This window comes from Suricata suricatta, chromosome 9, assembly GCF_006229205.1.
Source record: "Suricata suricatta isolate VVHF042 chromosome 9, meerkat_22Aug2017_6uvM2_HiC, whole genome shotgun sequence".
NCBI lineage: Eukaryota > Metazoa > Chordata > Mammalia > Carnivora > Herpestidae > Suricata > Suricata suricatta.
The window spans coordinates 75705879-75725983 of NC_043708.1; the positions used below are offsets into that span (position 1 = coordinate 75705879).

Consider the following 20105-nt stretch of genomic DNA (forward strand, 5'->3'; position numbering starts at 1 on the left):
TCATGCAGGTTCCAGTCTAATACTGGCACTCAGGCATTTCTCTCTTTTTCACTAATTCAACCAAAAAAGTTCAAATGCTTATTTGCACAAACTCTAATGCATGATCCATACATTTAGGAATTTTATAAAACATTTCTTTTTAAATCAACTTTACAGTAGTGTAAGTGGTAATAATAAAATGCACTCACTCTAAGAGTACACTTGGATAAATTCTGACAATACACCACCCCCTAGATAACCACCATAATGAAGACGTGCATCCCCTCAGGCCCCTTTGTCGTCAAAGCTGTATCCCCAAACCCTAGGCAACTGCTGATCTGCTTTCTGTCACTATTAATTTTTGCCTGTTTATTTTTGCCTGATTATTTTTTATTATTTTTGCCTGTTCTAAAATTCCATGCAAATAAAAAGTACTCTTTTTTGTTTGGCTTCTTTCACTTTGCATGTTTTCAAGATTCATCCCTGTATTGTGCCCATCAGAAGTTCACTCCTTTTTACTGTTGAACAGTATTCCAATGAACAGATATACCACAATTTGTTTATCCATTTATCTGCTCATGTCTTTTGGGTTGTTTCTGCTTTCACACGATCTTTTTTGTTTTGCTATAATTTTGATTCCCATTAGTTAATATGCAGTGTTATATTAGTTTCGGGTGTACAGCATTGTGATTCAAGAATTCTACACATCACTCAGTGCTCATCATGGCAAAAGATACTCCCTATCACCTATTTATTAACCCATTCCCACACGCTCTTCCCCTCCAGTAACCATTAGTTCGGTATAATTAAGAGTGTTTCTTAATTTCTCTGTATTCCCCTCCTTTGCTCATTCATTTTGTTTTTTAATCTCCACATGAATGAAATCATATGATATCTTTCTCTGACTTATTTCCCTTGGCATTATACTCTCTAGTTCCATCCACGTTGCTGCAAATGGCAGGATTTCATTCTTTTTTTAACGAAAAGTGGGTAGCAATCCACTGTGTGTGTGTGTGTGTGTGTGTGTGTGTGTGTACCACATCTTCTTTATCCATTCATCAATCCATGAACACTTGGTCTGCTTCTGTACCTCGGCTACTGTTACTAATGCTGCTATAAACACAAGAGTGCGTATATCCCTTCGAAATCATGTTTTTATATTCTTTGGGTAAGTAGCCAGTAGTGCAATTGCTGGATCATATGGTAGCTCTATTTTTAACTTTCTGAAGAACCTCCTTACTGTTTTCCACAGTGGCTGCAGTGGCTGCATTTGGTTTGGGGCTATCTTGAATAAAGCTGCAATTCATATATAAGCATTTTTGTGAACATATGTTTTCAGTGCTCTTGAATGACTATCTAGGAGTGAAATTACTGAGTTGTATGTTAAGTGTACGTTTAACTTCATGAGAAACTGTCAAATTTCCAAAGGTACTAAGTCACTTTACACATCCCCCAGCACTGTTTCAGATTCAGAGTTCCAGTTTCTCTGCACCCTTGCCAATAGTTGGTATACTGCCAACCTCATCAATTTTAGCCATTCTACTTTGTGTCACGTCACTGTAGTTTTAATGTATTTCCCTGACGATGAATGATGGTAAGCATTTTTCATGTGCTTATTGGCCGTTCCTATGTCTTCCTATGTGAAGTGCCTATTCGTTTGCCAATTTTGTATCGGATTGTCTTTATTTAACAATGACTGTCATAGAAGTCCTTATATTTTGGATTTAAGTCCTTTGCTCTTACATGTGGATGTAATCCCTGGAAATGTGTTCCCAAACTGACCATGTGGAGAACTTGCTGAGAAATGGGCTCACACACTGAGAATGACAGAGCAGAAGGATGGGCTGCATTCTGGTCTGTGATGACATGAAGGAGTCATTCTATAATCCAACCCGTGAACCATTCCGTTTTGGTCTTCTTGTGTGAGAGGGAGTAACTTTCCTTTATTATTTCAGTTAAAATTTTCTGCTACAAATAATAAAAGGACTCAGATACTGAGGTTCCACTGTGTTTCAAAGCTATTAGTTTCCCACCTTCACACTCCACATTCTTTATGAAGTGTTCGGTGTGTCCTGTACTCCTTTCAACTGTCTCCATTTCTGGGTTTTTGTTTTATTTTCTTCCAGCTCACATTTCATCTCTTCCCGAGTTCTTCCATTTGTACGCTTAGTAGCCTTCCCTCACAGAAACGGTTACTTCATTAAGCATTTTAAAATCCACAGCCAAATGTGCATTCGATGTTTTCATCTGTTCCAGGCCAACATGCTATCTGAAGCAAACGTTCGCCAGTATGCTTTGTGCTGGGTTCCTTTCTCTCACTCTTTCATCACTGAATAAAGGGGTTTCTTGGATCAGCTACGTACAAGAGGTTAAGCTGGGGTGACTGGGCAGTTTCCTAAAGGCTGGGAGGTCTTCCCAACAGAAGGTTCTCTGTTCCTCTGCTGCTGTAAGAGACAGTTTGCTTTTTGGTGAACATGAAGGCTTCTTTGAGCCAATCTGGGACCAGGAATCCTTCTAAGTGCCACGTTCATTGTTGAGTAGCAAGAAGGTGGCTCTTACACTTCAAACTGTGCCACTCATCTTAGAAAGTGCTTTCAAGATTGGTCCCCTAAATTCTCTTCTTCCCACATTTTCTTTCTGTTCTTAGTCACCTGATCTGTGTCATCTCCGTAACAATGGCATTTGTCTTCTCCTTCCATTTTCCTATTACTCTTAGATGATTTCCAAGAAAAAGTAAGAGCAGAGCCATGTTTATAACCAAGGTCTTAATTTCATCATTAGTAACATATATTTGTTATTCTAAATTTTCAGCCCTTTGTTGATATAATCAAGTATCTTTATATTTATTTGATATTATTCCATACTACATAAAAAACTTAAAAAGTATAAAAAATAATCCTCAGGTCTGAAGGTACTTTACAATCTTCCCTGATACTGAAGAAAAAGCACTCTCCCGCACACATACAATAAAAAGCAGTATAAATTATACCTTTGGAAAATAACAAAATAAAAACTTCTACAATTTCTATTTCTATTATAATAGTACATAAATAATGTAATTTCATTATCCTTCATTTTACCAACAAAAAGTTTTAGGATCATTTACTTCTGATTATCATCAACAAAAATCTTTAATGTGGTAGATGAGACATGAGTTCACAATAAACCAATTAACAATCTCAGATAGGACTGCCAAAGAATTATTTATAGTTCCTATTATTTCATTTTCTCACATCTTGAAAGGAGATAGCAAAGAGACAAAGTAGAACAATATAAATAACTCATAATTACAAATTTTTCCATCTTGCCAACATGATGAATAAGAGAACATATATTCATAAAATTACCTTATTTGGTCTTCCAATCAATGGATTGCTTCCACATCGTCTATTGATAATGTCACGGATAAGATGCTTTTGCCCGTTATATGTTGTAAGAATACTGATCTTGTCAGCAGGGTAACCAAGTAAACACATGTACATAAAAAGTGCCACTACATATTCTGCTTCTCCAAGATTCTGTAATGTAAACATAATCAGATCATTTATTTATTTTCTTTTGTTTCAATTTTACAGAAAGAATGGCAAACTGGCACAACTATTTATTTATCACAACTAAAGAAGTGAAGTTAACTTGGATAACTGAACATTCTTCCATAAAACTGAGGGATACCTCTATCCCAGATTAATACTGATAGACAAAGAGTATATGGGAATGATTTCTCTGACATTTGGAATAAATATATCAGTTATATATGGAGTAATCATAAAATAAGTTACCAACTTAAGGGCTTAATATTTCTGGGACCACCACAATCATAATAAAGGGCAATAATATTCTGCTACAATATACTGCAACTGTAGGTATGCTTAGCCAACTGAGCCACCCAGGCGCCCCTGCAACTGTAGGTATGAAAGAAATAATAACACAAAGGAGCAAGGTAACCATCTCAAGAAGCCGGAAGAAAATCTAGTCTAATAGCATATGTATCTGGCAGTACTGTAGTGGCTCTCAACTGGAGCAGAATGTTTTATTCTTTTTCCCTTCTACTTCTTAGTATTTTTGTTAGTGTGTTTTGTGTTTGTTCTCTTCTTACAGTTGCCACCTCTACCAGACCACTTTAAAATGGGAAGAGACCATATGTCATTCTTTCTCATTGCCATGTAGTACTCCATCGTGTATATATACCACATCTTCTTGATCCACTCATCAGGTGATGGACATTTAGGCTCTTTCCATGATTTGGCTATTGCTGACATTGCTGCTATGAACATTGGGGTATATGTGCTCCTATGCATCAGCATTTCTGTATCTCTTGGGTAAAGTGGATGGACCTTGAGAGTGTCATGCTAAGTGAAATAAGCCAGGCAGAGAAGGACAGAAACCATATGTTTGCACTCATAGGTCTAACAGGAAAACAGGAGAAACCTAATGGAGAACCAGGGGGAGCAGAAGAGGGAAAGAGAGTTGGGGAGAGAGAGGGATGCAAAACTTGAGAAACTATTGAATGCTCAAAATGAACTGAGAGTTGAGGGGAAGGGGGAGGGGGAAAAGAGGTGGTGGTGATGGAGGAGGGCACTTGTGGGGAAGAGCACTGGGTGTTGTATGGAAAACAATTTGACAATAAAATATTATGGAAAAAAAAATAATAATAAATAAAAGTTTACCGTGGAAAAAAAATAAAGTGGGAGGAGAATGTGGCCTCAAATTGGTCAGTCTGGCTTACATTTATACTTAGCTGAACCTGAAAGGGAGGAAAGTGAACACAAGGCTGCTTTGTTCAGTTCAGTAGAGACTAAATTAAAAAGCATCAGAAGAGAGAAGAAAGTAAAATGAGAATATAAAACATGACATGAAAATCAAAAGAAAAGGACAAGAAACTGGATTTCATGTAAAGGCAAAACGAAAGCTCTGGAAGACCTTCAGAAAAATCATTTATATTCTGATTATTGGTTATATTCACACAGCTTGAATTACCTCTTTTATTTAACTTTTCTAGTTCTTTGGAAAACAGGAGGGAAGAGAAGCTACATGACTGTAAATCTTTTGTCTGTACTAAGAACAACTACATTTATCTAAAGATCAGCTCTAATATAGATAAAATCTTTTGGTGTATATGTTGCTGGATCTTTAATATAGATTATGTGTATACTTCTATGTTTTGTTGATCCTCTTAAAAAATAAAATGCGGGGGGCGGGCGGGGGGGTGCCTCAGTGGCTCAGTCAGCTGAGAGTCTGAGTTCGGCTCAGGCCATGATCTCTGGGTTTAAGGGTTGGAGCCCCGTGTCGGGTTCTGTGCTGACAGCTCAGAACCTGGAGCCTGTTTCAGATTCCGTGTCTCCCTCTCTCTCTCTGCCCCACCCCTGCTCACACTCTGTGTCTCTCTCAAAAATAAACATTAAAAAAAATTATTACCTTTAAAAATAAATAAATAAATAAAAATTAGAAGAGGACCCTACACAACGTATTTTGAAAGCTTTTTTTCATTTAATATAGCATAAACATCTTTCCTGTCAGTAAACAAAGTTATCATCTTATGATTCTTAGTGCCTATTCATTATTTCATTATATGAAAAAGTTAATAATGCAATTACTCCCCACTGATATTTAGGTTGTTTCCCTTTTCTAAAATATTATGCAGTAAAAGAAAAAGATATGATAGACATTTAAGCATATAAGTCTTTGCAAACTTGTCCAATAATTTTTTAGGATAAATTCTTTGGAGTCAGAACACAGCTTTTAATAGATACAATTTGTTCACCAAACTGCTTTCCTACTAGCATTGCATGAGTGTAGAATTTCCCCAAACCTACTCCATGAAGAGTATTATTAGAGGTGAAAATATGGTCCAGTGACTTAGAGTTCTACGGATGTCTTATTTTGTGTGAAAAAGCATATTCTTGTCCTTAATGCATTGTTCTGTGGGGGTACTGATTATTATAAAATGTGATTTATAGGAGTTCCGTATATATGTTCAGAATTCAAACCTACTATTTGTTAAATCTTGAAAATAAATTTTGTCTCCCATCAATATTTTTCATTATGACTTCTGCTTTTGGTAACAAGCTTAAGGCCTTTCTCATCCCAACATATATATTCATCACTATTTTCTTCTATATGTCTATAGTTTCTTTTCTTTGGTGTGTGTATCTTTAATCTATCTGAAACTGAAATTTTTGTGCTGTGTGTGAGGTGGGGACCTAGTTTTCCTTTGTTCAATGGTTAACCAAATGGTTCAGTATAATTTAGGTAGTAATTCAGCTAGACAAATGCAAAATAAATCTAAAAGTTTTATATTTTTTCTTACCTGATAAAAATAAGGATTAGGTTCAGACTCTCCCACTCCTTGAAAATCTTCCACATTGATGAGCTGGAAGTCATAAAGCAAGCCAGCATTTGCCGTACTAAACTCCGGCAAGAGCTGCACGTGGGGTAGGTTTCCCAGATTCTTGTACCGCCAGTTGTAGAGGTTACACAAGCTTCCCAAAGACAAATCCCACCCCGAACAGGAAATATTAATAATGTAAAATCTCCTTTTAATATACATAAGGGCGTTCCTAAGGAACTGTACTGTTCCTTTTAATTCTCATGTTAACTATTTTGCTCTCATCTTTTTAGGAATAATGCATTTTCAACTTTGCCTCCCTGCTTCAAGCAACCAAAGGTCAGAAGACTTGACGATACTATAGAGATGAAGCTCTATTATGTACTACGAGGTAAGTATTATCTTTAATCCTTAAATTAAAAAATCAGGGAAGAGTCTGCAATTTGAGGAATATGTTGAGGCAATTATGAGATGGGGCCTATATACTTAATATAAGTTAAGAACTGGCATGTATTTCTCTTGTTAACATTTTGCTTTAGATTTCAAAATGAAAGTGAAAGCAAAAGAGAAAAGAAGCCCTCAATTTACAAGTTATATACATTAATCTCAGTCAATGAAGTGCAGGAAATAACTTAGTTCACATACTATGCAAAAGGCAACATAGGCACTTTGTCAGATTTGTAGATGCCAAGTTCCTAGACAGCTGAGAACACTACAGTCTCTACAGAATACGCTATCAACTACTCGGATCATGGAACAGGAGTTCGTAAACAGGGAGTAATTAAGGCTCCTCTACCTTGCTCTGGCTCGCCCTTGAGCATCAAGGTCCACAGTAGGAACTCCAACTCGGACAAAGCGAGTGAAGAGAGACTGCTCCATATTTGAATACTTCTGAAAGGCCATATTCTTAATGACTGGGGGTAACTGGTGATGATCACCAATCATAATCCAGCGTTTCAGTCGGCTAAAACCATCTTGAGGATTCTAGAAATGAAAAGTGAGATGACAAAATGCTCCGATTAGTATATTATCCCGTTAGTCTCCAATTTATCGTACAAGAGTCCTGCTATTTACAATACAGCTTTATTAGCTTACTAATTCAGATTTGCCAGCTCCAGAGAGAGAAATATGGCAAATGTATAGAATGACTTGTGAAGCACGAACAGGTGCCATCACCCTTGTGGCTCACAGTGGGTGAGGGAGGGTGGAGGGATTGAGAAGGCAAGCATGAAATTACTCTACTTTACCAGGTAGGGCAATCCAGACTCAGGTCAGAGTTAGGCAAAGGGTACACAGAAAGAAACAGATGCCCAAGCACGGAAATATAAGGATGTCAGGGTAGACACCTTGTATCACAATTATGCCAAGAGCCAGGTCTGAAAACCTCCAAAGCAGTAAAAATTATGTTTTTAATATTTCCCACAGTATTGCTTCAATTTCCTCCTTCTTCCTTGAAACATACCCTGATAAAATGCATTCCAACTCCAAAATAACTTGGCTTATAAAACAACTTTAGAACTCAATTTTTCTATAAATTAAAGCAGTCTGTACTCTTAAATTGGGAATTCCACATTTTGTTTTTAATTCTTACATAGTAAAGACTATTGTACAATAAGAAACATTCTTAAACATCACGAGTTGGCTCAAAAAAATTTAGGCATAAAATAAAAGCAAATGTACTCAGCTAACATCAAAAACAATTCTAGAAACAACTCTAACAAAAGAAATGAAAAAATAGCTCATCTACCCTCCAAACTGCATAACAATGTAATTTTCTTGATTAAAATTACTAAGTCTTTTCAAAACTTAAAGATAAACTATGAATTTTTAAATAGTACTCCCGGAAACAAAACAAACTACTAAATAACCAGTGAACAGATTAAGGGAAGTTTACAGGCTTAAAATAGATTAGCAAACATAATGAAGTTAAAGAGAATATGTAATTATGGCAATTAGCACCCCAAAACCATGTAGCTTTTTGACACTGCCCCCCGGAATTCTTCAAACTCTATTTTCTTTGTCTCAGATCTGAGTCTCTTACCTGTAGAAGAAGAGGTATAAAAGTTTCTATCTCCAGAATCTGCGCAGCCTCTTCCATTAAAATGTTGTCATACTGAGAAATGGAGAGAAAGGAGAAAGGAAATCTGGTCACAAAGACAGCTTGAAAGCCAAACAACTACCACCATAACAACTCTTCCCCAGAAAAACCAAATAATATCAGATAAAAATAACATCATACAAATTATTCAAACAGAAAGTTCATAATCTTACTTATTATGATGCCCACTTTTCTAGTTCAAGTCTCAAACCTCAGGGAAGCCCCCTAAATAAACAACTCTACCTTGAGGAGATCTCACAGATCATTTCTTGCATTACACATCAATTTAGTTATTTTCAATTCAGTTCTTTAAGGTCTACATAAGCAAGAATGAATTTATGATTATATATGAGGTCATTTCCATTGATACTCTTACCCTAGGTAGTATTTGGGAGCATTTTTTTCCCCCTTATGAATCCTATCCAGCACACGATGATCTACCTGTTTCATCCCTGGCATTCAATTTGTCACCAAAGCATGAAATTTTATCTTCAAAACTCCCTCTCCATTTCCACCACCACCACACCACTGAAACTGAAGCCACCGCTCTATTGCCAGAAATCTCTTTTCTAGTCCCTCCCCTTCCTGGCTTGTCTGTCATAAACCACTGATACAACAGGCGTCAGATCATGTTACCAACTGGTTTCAAAACCTTCAATGGCTTCTAACTGTCTTAGGAAAAAAAAAAATCTCTGAACATGGCCTGCAAGAGATATACTAATAAGGGCCTATATTCAATTTGGTCCCTGCTTCCTCTCCTACTTTTCTCCTTACTAATTAAACTTCAACCATGTTGACCTATTTCATTTTCTCAGAAATGGCAAAATGGTTCCAGCTTCATGCCCTCTGCAATACTATTCTTTCTTCATTCTTTGTTTGCTTGCCTTTTTCTCAAAGTACCAGCTTGAAACCCACTTTCTCCAGGTCTTCTCTGACCTCCCAATCTAAAAGTGACTTCACAGAACTCTGTCCATTTGTCTCACAGCACATCACAATTTGTAATTCTAACTGTATATTTACTTGTTTGATGTCTATATCCTTCCACTAGCCCACTTTCTAGTAACGTCGGGCACTGCATGCTTATAATGAAAAATCAAGTCGTTCTCCAACATAAGGAATTTTCATTCTTTGATGATTACTTCCATCTGCCTAATTTTCCTCTAGATCTATTCTCAACGTGTTTTCCTTGCTCTCCACTTCTAATTCTGATTGTTACTTTAGTGCGACATCCTCTTCCTTGTCTTATTGGTAAACTGCCTTCTTTGAGAATCTCACTAAGTACAAATTAGAGTTCCTTTGTTTTGGGTTTTTCAGGTTTTCTCCTCTTAGTCTGTTTTCTAGGGAGGTAGAAGGTAGGAGCATGTATACTCTTAATGATAATTAACTCTCTGCTTTTCAATGAAAAGCAGTACTGTTTATGTATACAGTACTATAATCTCTGTGCTGTTCATTTTTACCTTGTATCTATTTGTCCAAGATAAATAGTTGAGATGAATTTCCATTGGACATCCAATGATGAAAGTTAAGGTTTAATTCTATAGTGTTTCCTACTGAAAACGCCTAAAGGTTTTGTATTTCCTTCATTCTTTCCATTTTTGATATTGTCATTTGGCCTTGTGTGGTTGCCACAGGGACTTGTATGCACAGTCATATGCTCTCTTCCTTCCTTAATCTGCCCAGTACGGTTATGGTTGTCTTGCTTGGTGGATGGGTGTCTTCTCTAGCTCTATCTGATGCTGCATTTCCCTATTACCAGGATTAATTAGGTCATACTTGTGGGAGCTTAGGAGGAGTTTCAAGAGCCACATTTTCTCACAAATTCCTGCACGGACTCTCAGGATAGTAGACATGCTATGTAAAAGAGTGTGGAAGCAGCTCAAAGAAGATGGTTTAAAGAGCCTGCTTTCTGAAAAATAACTTTGAAAATCTAATGCAATTTAACTTACCAAAAACATATATATAGATTCTACTTAAAAAAAATTTTTTTTAATGTTTATTTATTTTTGAGAGAGGCAGAGCATGAGTGGGGGAAGGGCAAAGAGAGAAAGACACAGAATCTGAAGCAGGCTCCAGGCTCTGAGCTGTCAGCACAGGGTCCAACGCAGGCTTGAATCCATGAACCACAAGATCATGACCTGAGCTGAAGTCGGAAGCCTAACCAACTGAGCCACCCAGGTGCCCCAGATTCTACTTTTTAAAAGATGATTCTGATCACCAAGCAAGACAACCATAACCATACTGGGCAGATTAAGGAAGGAAGAGAGCATATGACTGTGCATGCAGTCCCTGTGGCGACAACACAAGGCCAATGACAATATCAAAAATGGAAAGAATGAAGGACATACAAAAAAAGTTGAAAGAATGGTTTATCAGGGGTCAGTAGGGGACTGACCTTCTTAATGTTAAGTAGCTTAAAGGGTTTTTAAATGCTTAAACCAGATGTAGGTGTTTAAGTATGATAAAAACAAAACTTCAAAATTAAAAATATAAAAAAATCTAAGGAATACTATCAGCAATCATGCTAATTACATATGTATAGCACAATTAAATAAATGTCTAGTGAGAATTTGACATGCTACAAGTAATGTTTTTTTACAACATCCATGTAAAAAGCTGCACGACACCATAAAATGTTAATTATGATTGTATCATTTTCCTTGTTATTGAACTGATGTGATTTAATGCCAAACAAAGTATATTTTACTTATATATTTTAACAATTATTTATTTACTTTGAGAGAGAGTAGGAGAGAGAGAATCCCAAGCAGGTTTTGCACTGTCAGTGCAGAGCCCATGCTGGGCCTGAACCTACAAACCGTGAGATCATGGCCTGAGCTGAAATCAAGAGTCGGACACTCAACAAACTGAGCCACCCAGGCACCCCAAGTATATTTTCTATGTCAATCCCTAAAACAAAATATCTAGGTGAAAAATTCTCACTAAACATTTGCAAAAGAGTAAAGTCACACCACTCGCTTGAGTTCACAGTGCCTTTTAACAATTTATCGTACTTGTGTGCTACCTTGCAGCTGAGGAACCTTTTCATCCAAGATAGCAACTCTTCTATCACCTTGAATTGTTTTAGCACTTACCTTCCAGGGAGCTCACAACATTAAAAGTTCTCAGTTACTTTCATTAACAACAAATGCTTTGCTAACTTTCAATTCAGACCAGTACACAAACCCTAATTTTAAACAACAGATAAACCAGTTTCAGAGAAGTTAAAAGATTTGCATTAAAATGAAAGTTTAGGCCAATATCACTGGCAAAGTCACAGAGCCTGCAAATTCAAATTTACTCCTCACTTATTACATCCCACTTTAAATGAGTCATAGGCTATCAGGCTATGGTGCCCATTAACTCTCCTGTCTTTGATCATATGATGAAATTATTTTAATAGCTCATTCTACAGTCTAAATGAGTATCCCATATCCTTATATGGAAGGCTTTCCCTCTACTGAATGAACAAATTACTGGGGGTGGATGTGTATTTAAAACATGAATAATGCAAGCATATAAATGTTTCATAGGTGAAAAACATTGCTAACTGTTATTTTTTACAGATATTAGTTCTGTTTGGAGATTTTTCAACATAATGAAAAATGGATCGATTTACCTTAACAAACATTAGCATTTAGTTAGATAATCATGGTTATAATGTTATTTAACGGCCATATGACCAAAAAGTACACTTAGAAAAATCAGATTTAGAATACACTAATCATATAAACGTGAGAGGTTATCATCATTTTCAGAAGAGACTTTTTTTCCAGTAATTTTAAATGTGAACTTCAGTCAGAGGTAAGCAATCTCCAAGGGAAATGGCCCAGGTCAAGGAAAGGCAAGGCAAGAGACAAAAAGGGCAAGAAAAAACTAACAGCTGAACAGATGATGAATTAAAATGTAAGCTTCTACCTTGAAACCTAGCTTGACTAAATCATGTCGTTTTAAGGCAGCATGAGTACAGGTCATAGCAATGATTTTGGCTTCTTTCACCAAAAGGTATTTAGATCTGTCCAGTCCACTTCGAAGCAGCTCAGAAGCTCTGAATTCCTATGGGAGTGGGAGTCAGTGAGAGACTATGTTAGGAAGATAAACACATTTTATGCATACATTCCTACAATCCAATTTATCAGACTTAATTCTTGATGAGTTAATATAAATAAATCACAAACTAAGCCTAATGAATCATAATTCTATTCATTATTAATTAGGTACTAATTGTATTCAAATAACTGATATTCATGCTGTAATTTAGACTGTTTTTGTAGAATGCAAAATATCTACTGTAGCAACAAGATTACTGAACAAAATATCTGTCTCATTATTTGTTTTACTCAAAGTCCCTCCATGAAAACAGAAATTATTTCAAGGGTTCACAACAAAGGGAACTGATGGCAGGAGCTGGTTTCACAGGTGAGAGAGGAGCACAAAAGCCAGCCAGGTTGAAGTAACCCGGAGATCAGCAGTAGGAGGAACTACTGCAGAATCCTGGCCATTCCTAGGCTGGGACAGACAAGGGGAGGAGGCGGTGTGCTCAAAGCCCAGGGGGTGGGGAGCCATGGAAGACATGAAATCCAAGGTAGCTGGTGGAGAAACACCCTAGCTTCTCTTTTTCTGCCACAATTTTGTTGGCTAAACCTAGTCAGAAGTCATCTCATAAGAGAGGGCAGGAAATGAAATGTCCACGGATCAGCCCCACCTCTGATCATGGCAGAGAACCCCCCACAGAGCAGAGGAGGCGATGTACAGCAGATGCTAAGGGAGGAGCAGACAAGCCCAAGCAGAGTACCTAGTATCAGGTTTTGTAAGCTCTGATCATTGTGTCATACTTCTGACATTTTTAACATGTTTGTTTTCTTTTATTTATTTATTTATTTTAACATGTTTGTTTTCTTAAATAATTAAAACAATACAGGTACGGGGGAGGTACTCTGTTTAAATCTCTCCCACCTTCTCCCAAGACAGCTACTATTAAGAACTAAATATGTCTTTATCCTTTTACTTTGTTTATATAATCATAAACATACTCTAATATTGTATAGGTTCTAAAATTTTATGTATTATTATACTGTATATTTATTATTCATTAAAAAAAATTATTTAATGCTTATTTATTTTTGAGAGACAGAACGTGAGTAGGGGAAGGGCAGAGAGAGAAAGGGAGACACAGAATCTGAAGCAGGCTCCAGGCCCTGAGCTGTCAGCACAAAGCTCAATGCAGGGCTCGAACTCACATATCGTGAGACTATGACCTTAGCCGAAGTTGGACCCTTAATCAACTGAGCCACCCAGGTGCTCCATGTATATTTATTATTCTGTACCTACTGTCCATCCGCCCACCCACCGACCTGCTCATACATATTTACTAAACATATACTATGTGTCAGACACTCTTCTAGGAAGAAGGGATAGAATCTTATCTAAAAGGTACAAATAAAACAAAGTCATTGCTCCTTTTACCTGGAGTAATCATGAATCACCCTAATGAGGAATCTGAACCTAAATGTGCTCCCTTTATGCTACAGTCTTCAAAAGATGTTTTCTATAGGGAATGAGAAAACTAGGAAGCACCGGGAGGCTAGTATATGTGCCTGGATTCCAGGCACTTTTCTCTTATTTTACCTTAATACTCAAGATAAATCAATCTGGCTAACAAAGCAACCTCACTTTTTGCCACTGGTCAAAAGGCATAAAGAATATGCCTTGTGGCCATGTGGCAGTCTGACTCCAATTCAAAAAATACTATTGAATCTCCTTAGGGAAGCATTGCTTTCTTAAATTCGAAGACTTTTATACCAGAAAAGTAAAACTAACAGGGGTTCAATTCATACCTTGATTTTTACTCATTTCTTGAGCTAAAACTGTGTTTTCTTTTTTTTTTTTGAAGTGATAATTTATTGCAAGAGCGAGAGTGAAAGAGAGTGAGAGCGTGCTCATCATGAGCAGGGGAGGGGCAGAGAGGGAAGAGGGAGAATCCCAAGCAGGCTCTGAGCCGTCAGCACAGAGCCCAACCAGGGCTTCATCCCACAAACTGTGAGGTCATGACCTGAGCCGAGATCAACAGACGCTTAACCGATTGAGCCATCCAGGCGCCCCTATAAATGTTTTCAATAATATCACTGAAAATTAACAATCTGGTACGTAACATGTGAATATTCCATTTACTTCATTAAAACAAAAACCAAAACCCAACTAAACTTAAAACTTTTAAAACCAAGTTAAAAAAAACTTGCAAATCCTCACCTCAAGCTGAGTAAAGATTTTCTTAATATGCCTGAAACATCCTTCAGCGATTTCCATGTCTTCTTCGTAAGATCGGCCTTTAAAAATGGGTTGAGGGGCGTTTGCAAAGTATTCATGAAAGGGGAAGAAAGTGGAGACTTCCATGACGTCTGGCAGCGTGTCACCTTTACTTTTCACTTTGCTGATATACTCTTCCCAACGGGACATGACCTATGAAAAAAAGGGACTTGACATTAAATTTCCCGACTAGTTATGATGTTTTAAATGATAAAATAAAAAAGGTATCTAGTAAAAATAAGATTTGCTAAGGGAAAAAAAAAAAGCAGACCTTGATCCAAAAAGACTATTTCTTATCTGAGTTACTGACAGACTGCCCTTCGTTTATAAAAGTAACCTTTACGGTTACAGAAAAAAGGTTCTTTAGTCAAAAATGTAAAAACTGGAAAGAACATCAGGGTCATCTCATGGGACTTTGTGATCTTAGACATTTCAGATTCTCCATGGATCCTCCAAACAGTACTACTGATGCTTAAAACAAAACAACTCTCTGAACAAAGAAATTCTTTATTTTTTTCATTATCTCAGTTTCTTCCCCATTTACGTTAAGTCCCACTTGTACCAATGAAGCATATTTGGCACTTCCCACTCTTCTCCCGGGCCTTTATAATCTTTCCAAACCTTTTTAGTACCTTTACAAAGAACTTCTATTAGACTGATTATATGTCTGAAAACTTATTTTATGACTTTTGTGATATAGCTTGATTATACACTTATATCCTGGTATGTGTTACCGCCGCTACCATGCAGTTCTTTTCCTATCCCAATTCTGGCAGTTTTCCTAGTCTTTTACAGCTTCAGGGTTTCTCCAAGTATGGTTTTTAGGCAGAACATATGAGAGGCGACATAAAGATGTAGGGTCCTGGATGCCACTTCGTACTGAAAGAGAATCTCTAGGGACAAAATCTGACCATTTCAATTTAAAAATTAATTTATTTAAATTCAAGTTTGTTAACATACAATATAGTATTGGTTTCAGGAATAGAACCCAGTGGTTCATCACTTACATATGACACCCAGTGTTCACCCCAGCAAGTACCCTCCTTAATACCCCTCACCCACCTCCCCTCCAGCAATCCTCAGTTTGTTCTCTGTATTTAAGCATCTCTTATGGTTTGCTTCCCTCTGTTTTTATTTTAAAATAATTTTTCCAATGTGATTTTTACATTGTTGAAAATTATTAATCTATATTGTGAAGTCTCAAGTTAATTTTTCCCAAATTAAGCCTTCACAAATTTATAGGTTATTTCTCCTACTTTTATTAGCACCACGCTCTAACCAACTGAGCTAACCGGCCACACCTCTCCTACTTTTAAAGGTAGTTTTCACTGAGAGCCCAGTGATTTTTATTTTGTGCCAAACACACATTAGGCATGATCTTTACTCCATTATTCAAAGTTCTAAACTGCCCGAGTCTAATGCAGACTACCTTGGCAAGATGATGTATATCTTGTCTGTGTCACAAGGAACCGTGAAATCTGCTCATTTTGAATAAATGGAACTGGTTTGTGTGTCTACTTATAATGAGCATAAACCTATCCTTTCAAACACATTTTAAAATTTCAATGTTACAATTTAGACTTAAAATATATGAATAACATGAATACAAAGAGAACAAATAATGTTATACAAAATTCTCCAGTATATAATTATGCCTTACTCTGCTTAAAATTATGAGCAAACTGATTATTAAGGGTTATTTCTGTTTATTTTTCATTTAGCTTTCTATTTCTCAATGTTTTTCACACCCCAAAAAATTAGCCCTAACAAAAGCAAAAGCACACCGTTAAACTGAAGTCAAAAAAATTTTTTACTTAAACCCCTACTTTTGAAACTGGTTTTAAAACATAATATATTTCTGGAAGTTTGAAAAAAGAATGTGTTTTTCTTCATTAGTTCATTAACATGAAGAGTACAAGTAGGTTACAAAACTATACTTTGTTACCACTGGGCAGCTAGCATATTTCCTTACCATATTTCTATGGTAAGGAAAACAAAAAAAGGGAGACCAAAAAATTTGTCAATAGCAAGAAAGAAAACAGTAAAAAAATTAAAAAGTGCCAATATTCACCTTTCCGTGAATGAGTCATCACAGAGTCATTTGGTCAAGAAAATCAAAAGATAATAGGAAATACAAACACTTAATATTCACAAATAGAGCTTTGACAACAGCATGTATTTTAATCTACTTGACAAAAAAAAAAAAACTTTCAGGAAGGATCTCAAGAACCCAAACCAGTTTCCCAATGAAGACCGTATGATTAAAAACTCTTACTCTCCTACCTGATATAAGAAGAAATAGCCTGCAGTTTCGCAAGTATATGAAGCATCTCCTGGAACCCCGAGACTCTTCTGCAAGCGTTTGACTTCTTCTAAAAGTTCTATTCTTCGAGCCAAGACATAATTAACTCTTCCATACCTAGAAATTTCAATCAAGCAAAAAAGCAAAATTACATAAAGAAGAGACTTTCAAGGAGACCATCAGCAAAATACTTAATAAAATCATAGTAAAACTTATAAATGGCCAAATTGGAAAAAAAAACAGTAGAAAATATTGTTTACATTCAATATAAGTGGTAATTCTTGGATCAGTGCTGATCTGCAAACATGTTAGTGGTCATGAGGAAGGAAAATCAACTATGTCATTAAATGCACCTCTTAATACACAATTCTTTTTTGCCTCCCACCCCCATAACAAGACCTTCAGAAAGAAGGAAGTAGAGTGCATTCTGCTGCTCGTTCATCCTATCACAGACAAGGAATTCAGAGTTTATGGAAGGGCTGCTTTGAATAGCTCTGTTTTACAATATCATAGAAGTAGATTAGTTCTAAAAGTTTTGACAAGTAATTTTAAAATGTATTTGAGCAGGGTGCTGGTTAGCTCAGTCAGTTGCATGTCCAACTCTTGATTTTGATTCAGGCCATGCCCTCATGGTTCATGAAATAGAGCCCTGAGTTGGGCTGACAGCTCAGAGCCTGCTTGGGACTCCCTCTCTGCCCCTCAACGACTCATGTCCCTCCCTTTATTATTAAAATAAATAAATAAAAACTTGAAAACACAAACAAACAAATGTTTGATCATTCTTTGTTGTCCCAGCATTGCACCTGAATCTACTAGGTTCATAAATACTTGCTAAAAGAGTCACAAAACTGAAATTTGAAAAGTGCCTGGCCCAGAGGTATGCAGTTAAGAAAAAAATAGTGATATATCAGAACTGGATGCCAAAACCTGTACATACTCTCTCTATACTAACAAAGTGCCTTGTATAACCTTTTAGCATTAAAAAAAATTAACATAGTGTAAACATTGCTCTTCTCATATATAGCGATTGGTCAAAGAAAGAGGTCATGTTCCTGAATGCCCTATAGTTCAGAAATTCACCTCTGAGGCAGCAAGAATGATTGAGAATAAAGGGCTATCTGACATAGTCTGTGTTTAAAGAATTTCCCATCTCAGAAAGATATAAACAACATAGCAGGTAGCTTTGTTTGCTTATCTAGATCTTAAAACATTTTCTATAATAAACACTTTGGTAATTAGGAAAAAAATTGAAGATGCTTATAAAGTAGTCTTATATAAAGGAGCCTGTAATAAAATGCCAAAATTCTTGTGATAGAGGGTTAAATTTAAAAACAGACAATGTATGTACTACTACTTGTTCTATTATTCCATAAACCTAAAACTACACTTAAAAAAGTCTTAATTTAAAGAAGCAATGTATACAATTATAAATAATAGCATAATTACAGCTGATTATTAAAAAGATGAATACCAAAAAGCTATTTTGGAGTAGTGGAATTATGTATGACCACTCCTCCTCTATCCCATAAGGTCTGAAATTTTTTCTTTAGGCAAAATGATATTACTTTTACTATGAAATGATACTATTTTTCCTTTTAATTATGACAACGGGAGGGAAATGAAAGAATGTGCCCAATGCAACAAGCACATACCTACTAACAGAGCCAGGGTTTGGCTTGTGTATCAGAAAGCAAAAACTATTATTTTCTTGAGAAACTTGGTATTACCTGAAATCCTTTTTCAAGTTCTACTTCTGTTCTGTTCTAATACTCCTTAAAAAACTATAAATACTACAGCAGTATAATTATAGTACCATCTTTATGCTCAATGAATGCTGGATTATTAAAATTTAGAGTCTAGCCCACTTCTGTAAGTTTAATATGATGAAATATCCATGGCAAGAATTCAGAGAAGTAACTCTGGTTAATCCAAAATTAGGAATCTAGATAACTTAACGTGTGTTGCCCTATGACATTTTAGAAGCTAACAAATGTTTGATGAGTTCTGTAATACAAAAACTCAAAATAGATGCAACATAATAATTTAAAACTCCTTTAGCTCTTTTGATGTCTATGATCAATTTGTCAAAGGTCATGTGCAATAGCCAAAGGCTGTATTAAATATGTGCAGCTGTTTGTTATGACCACTGTCTGAAATCATGCTTTAAAAATGGATTTCAATAAAAATGAAATGAGCTATTATAAACAAACTTTGAAGGGAAAACCTAAATACTAACAGTAGAAGAAATTTTGATTTGTAAAATTTCAGTTACTTTATAACACGTAATGTTAAACAAAAGTCCAGCTAAATGACAATTAAGTATCTGTGATAATACTTACAACCCCAAAGCTTATACTGTCATTAATCTACAACTGTGTTTCATTAAAGAACCAACTTCTTGACTGGTGTCTAACATATATGCAAATTAAATGTTTGCATGAAATGTGAAAATGAATCATGTAACCTTGTACAGTTTGAATTGACAACATTAAAAATTATCTCAATAAATAGAGGAACAAATGAAATCTGCAATTTTAAAAAGATGAACAGAAATAAGAAAACTCTTTACTGAAATAACTATATTCTTCAGGGAAAAAATGGCATAAATACACAGAACTAGAGCGGAGGGAGGTCAACTATAAGTGATTATGCTAGAATCTTTCAGAATTAAGTTGGATTATTCATGGCTCTTGTCCCCTCCTGTTTCTTTAATAAAGAAAAAGAGAAGGTTAAAAATGGTTTTGTGTACCATTTCAAAAATGCATCGCCATTTGCTCACCTGCTGAAATCTTTCTCTGTCTCCAGCTCTTCTTCACCATGACCGAGACGCAGGAGGTGGCGCTCATCAATGTCTAAAGCCATGATCTTCTCAAACAACTGGTTCAGGGCCTGGAGAATAAAACAAAAAGGACAATGGTGAATTTTAATGAATTGGCAGGCTCCTTTAAAAGTAACAAAAACCAACATTTCGAAGGACAGAAAAGAATGAACACTGCCCAGTCAGATAAGAATCAAATTCAAAACACAGAAGAATACAAGTCTTGTATTAGGTCACTTACAATTTAACAAAATAGTAGTTTTCTTGATTTCTGATATTG

General features: G+C 36.1%; 1 protein-coding gene across 1 annotated transcript in view; it reads right to left on the minus strand.

Moving 5' to 3' along the window:
- The window catches only part of AQR (aquarius intron-binding spliceosomal factor), a 91837-nt gene that overhangs the window by 9394 nt on the left and 62338 nt on the right, over positions 1-20105 (minus strand). The window contains exons 24-31 of the mRNA XM_029950686.1: positions 19787-19896; positions 16989-17124; positions 14649-14858; positions 12318-12455; positions 8346-8417; positions 7101-7288; positions 6287-6458; positions 3327-3497 (exon numbers count right to left, since the gene is read on the minus strand). Coding sequence (XP_029806546.1) covers positions 3327-3497; positions 6287-6458; positions 7101-7288; positions 8346-8417; positions 12318-12455; positions 14649-14858; positions 16989-17124; positions 19787-19896 — 1197 coding nt within the window. The remainder of the gene's footprint in view (positions 1-3326; positions 3498-6286; positions 6459-7100; positions 7289-8345; positions 8418-12317; positions 12456-14648; positions 14859-16988; positions 17125-19786; positions 19897-20105) is intronic.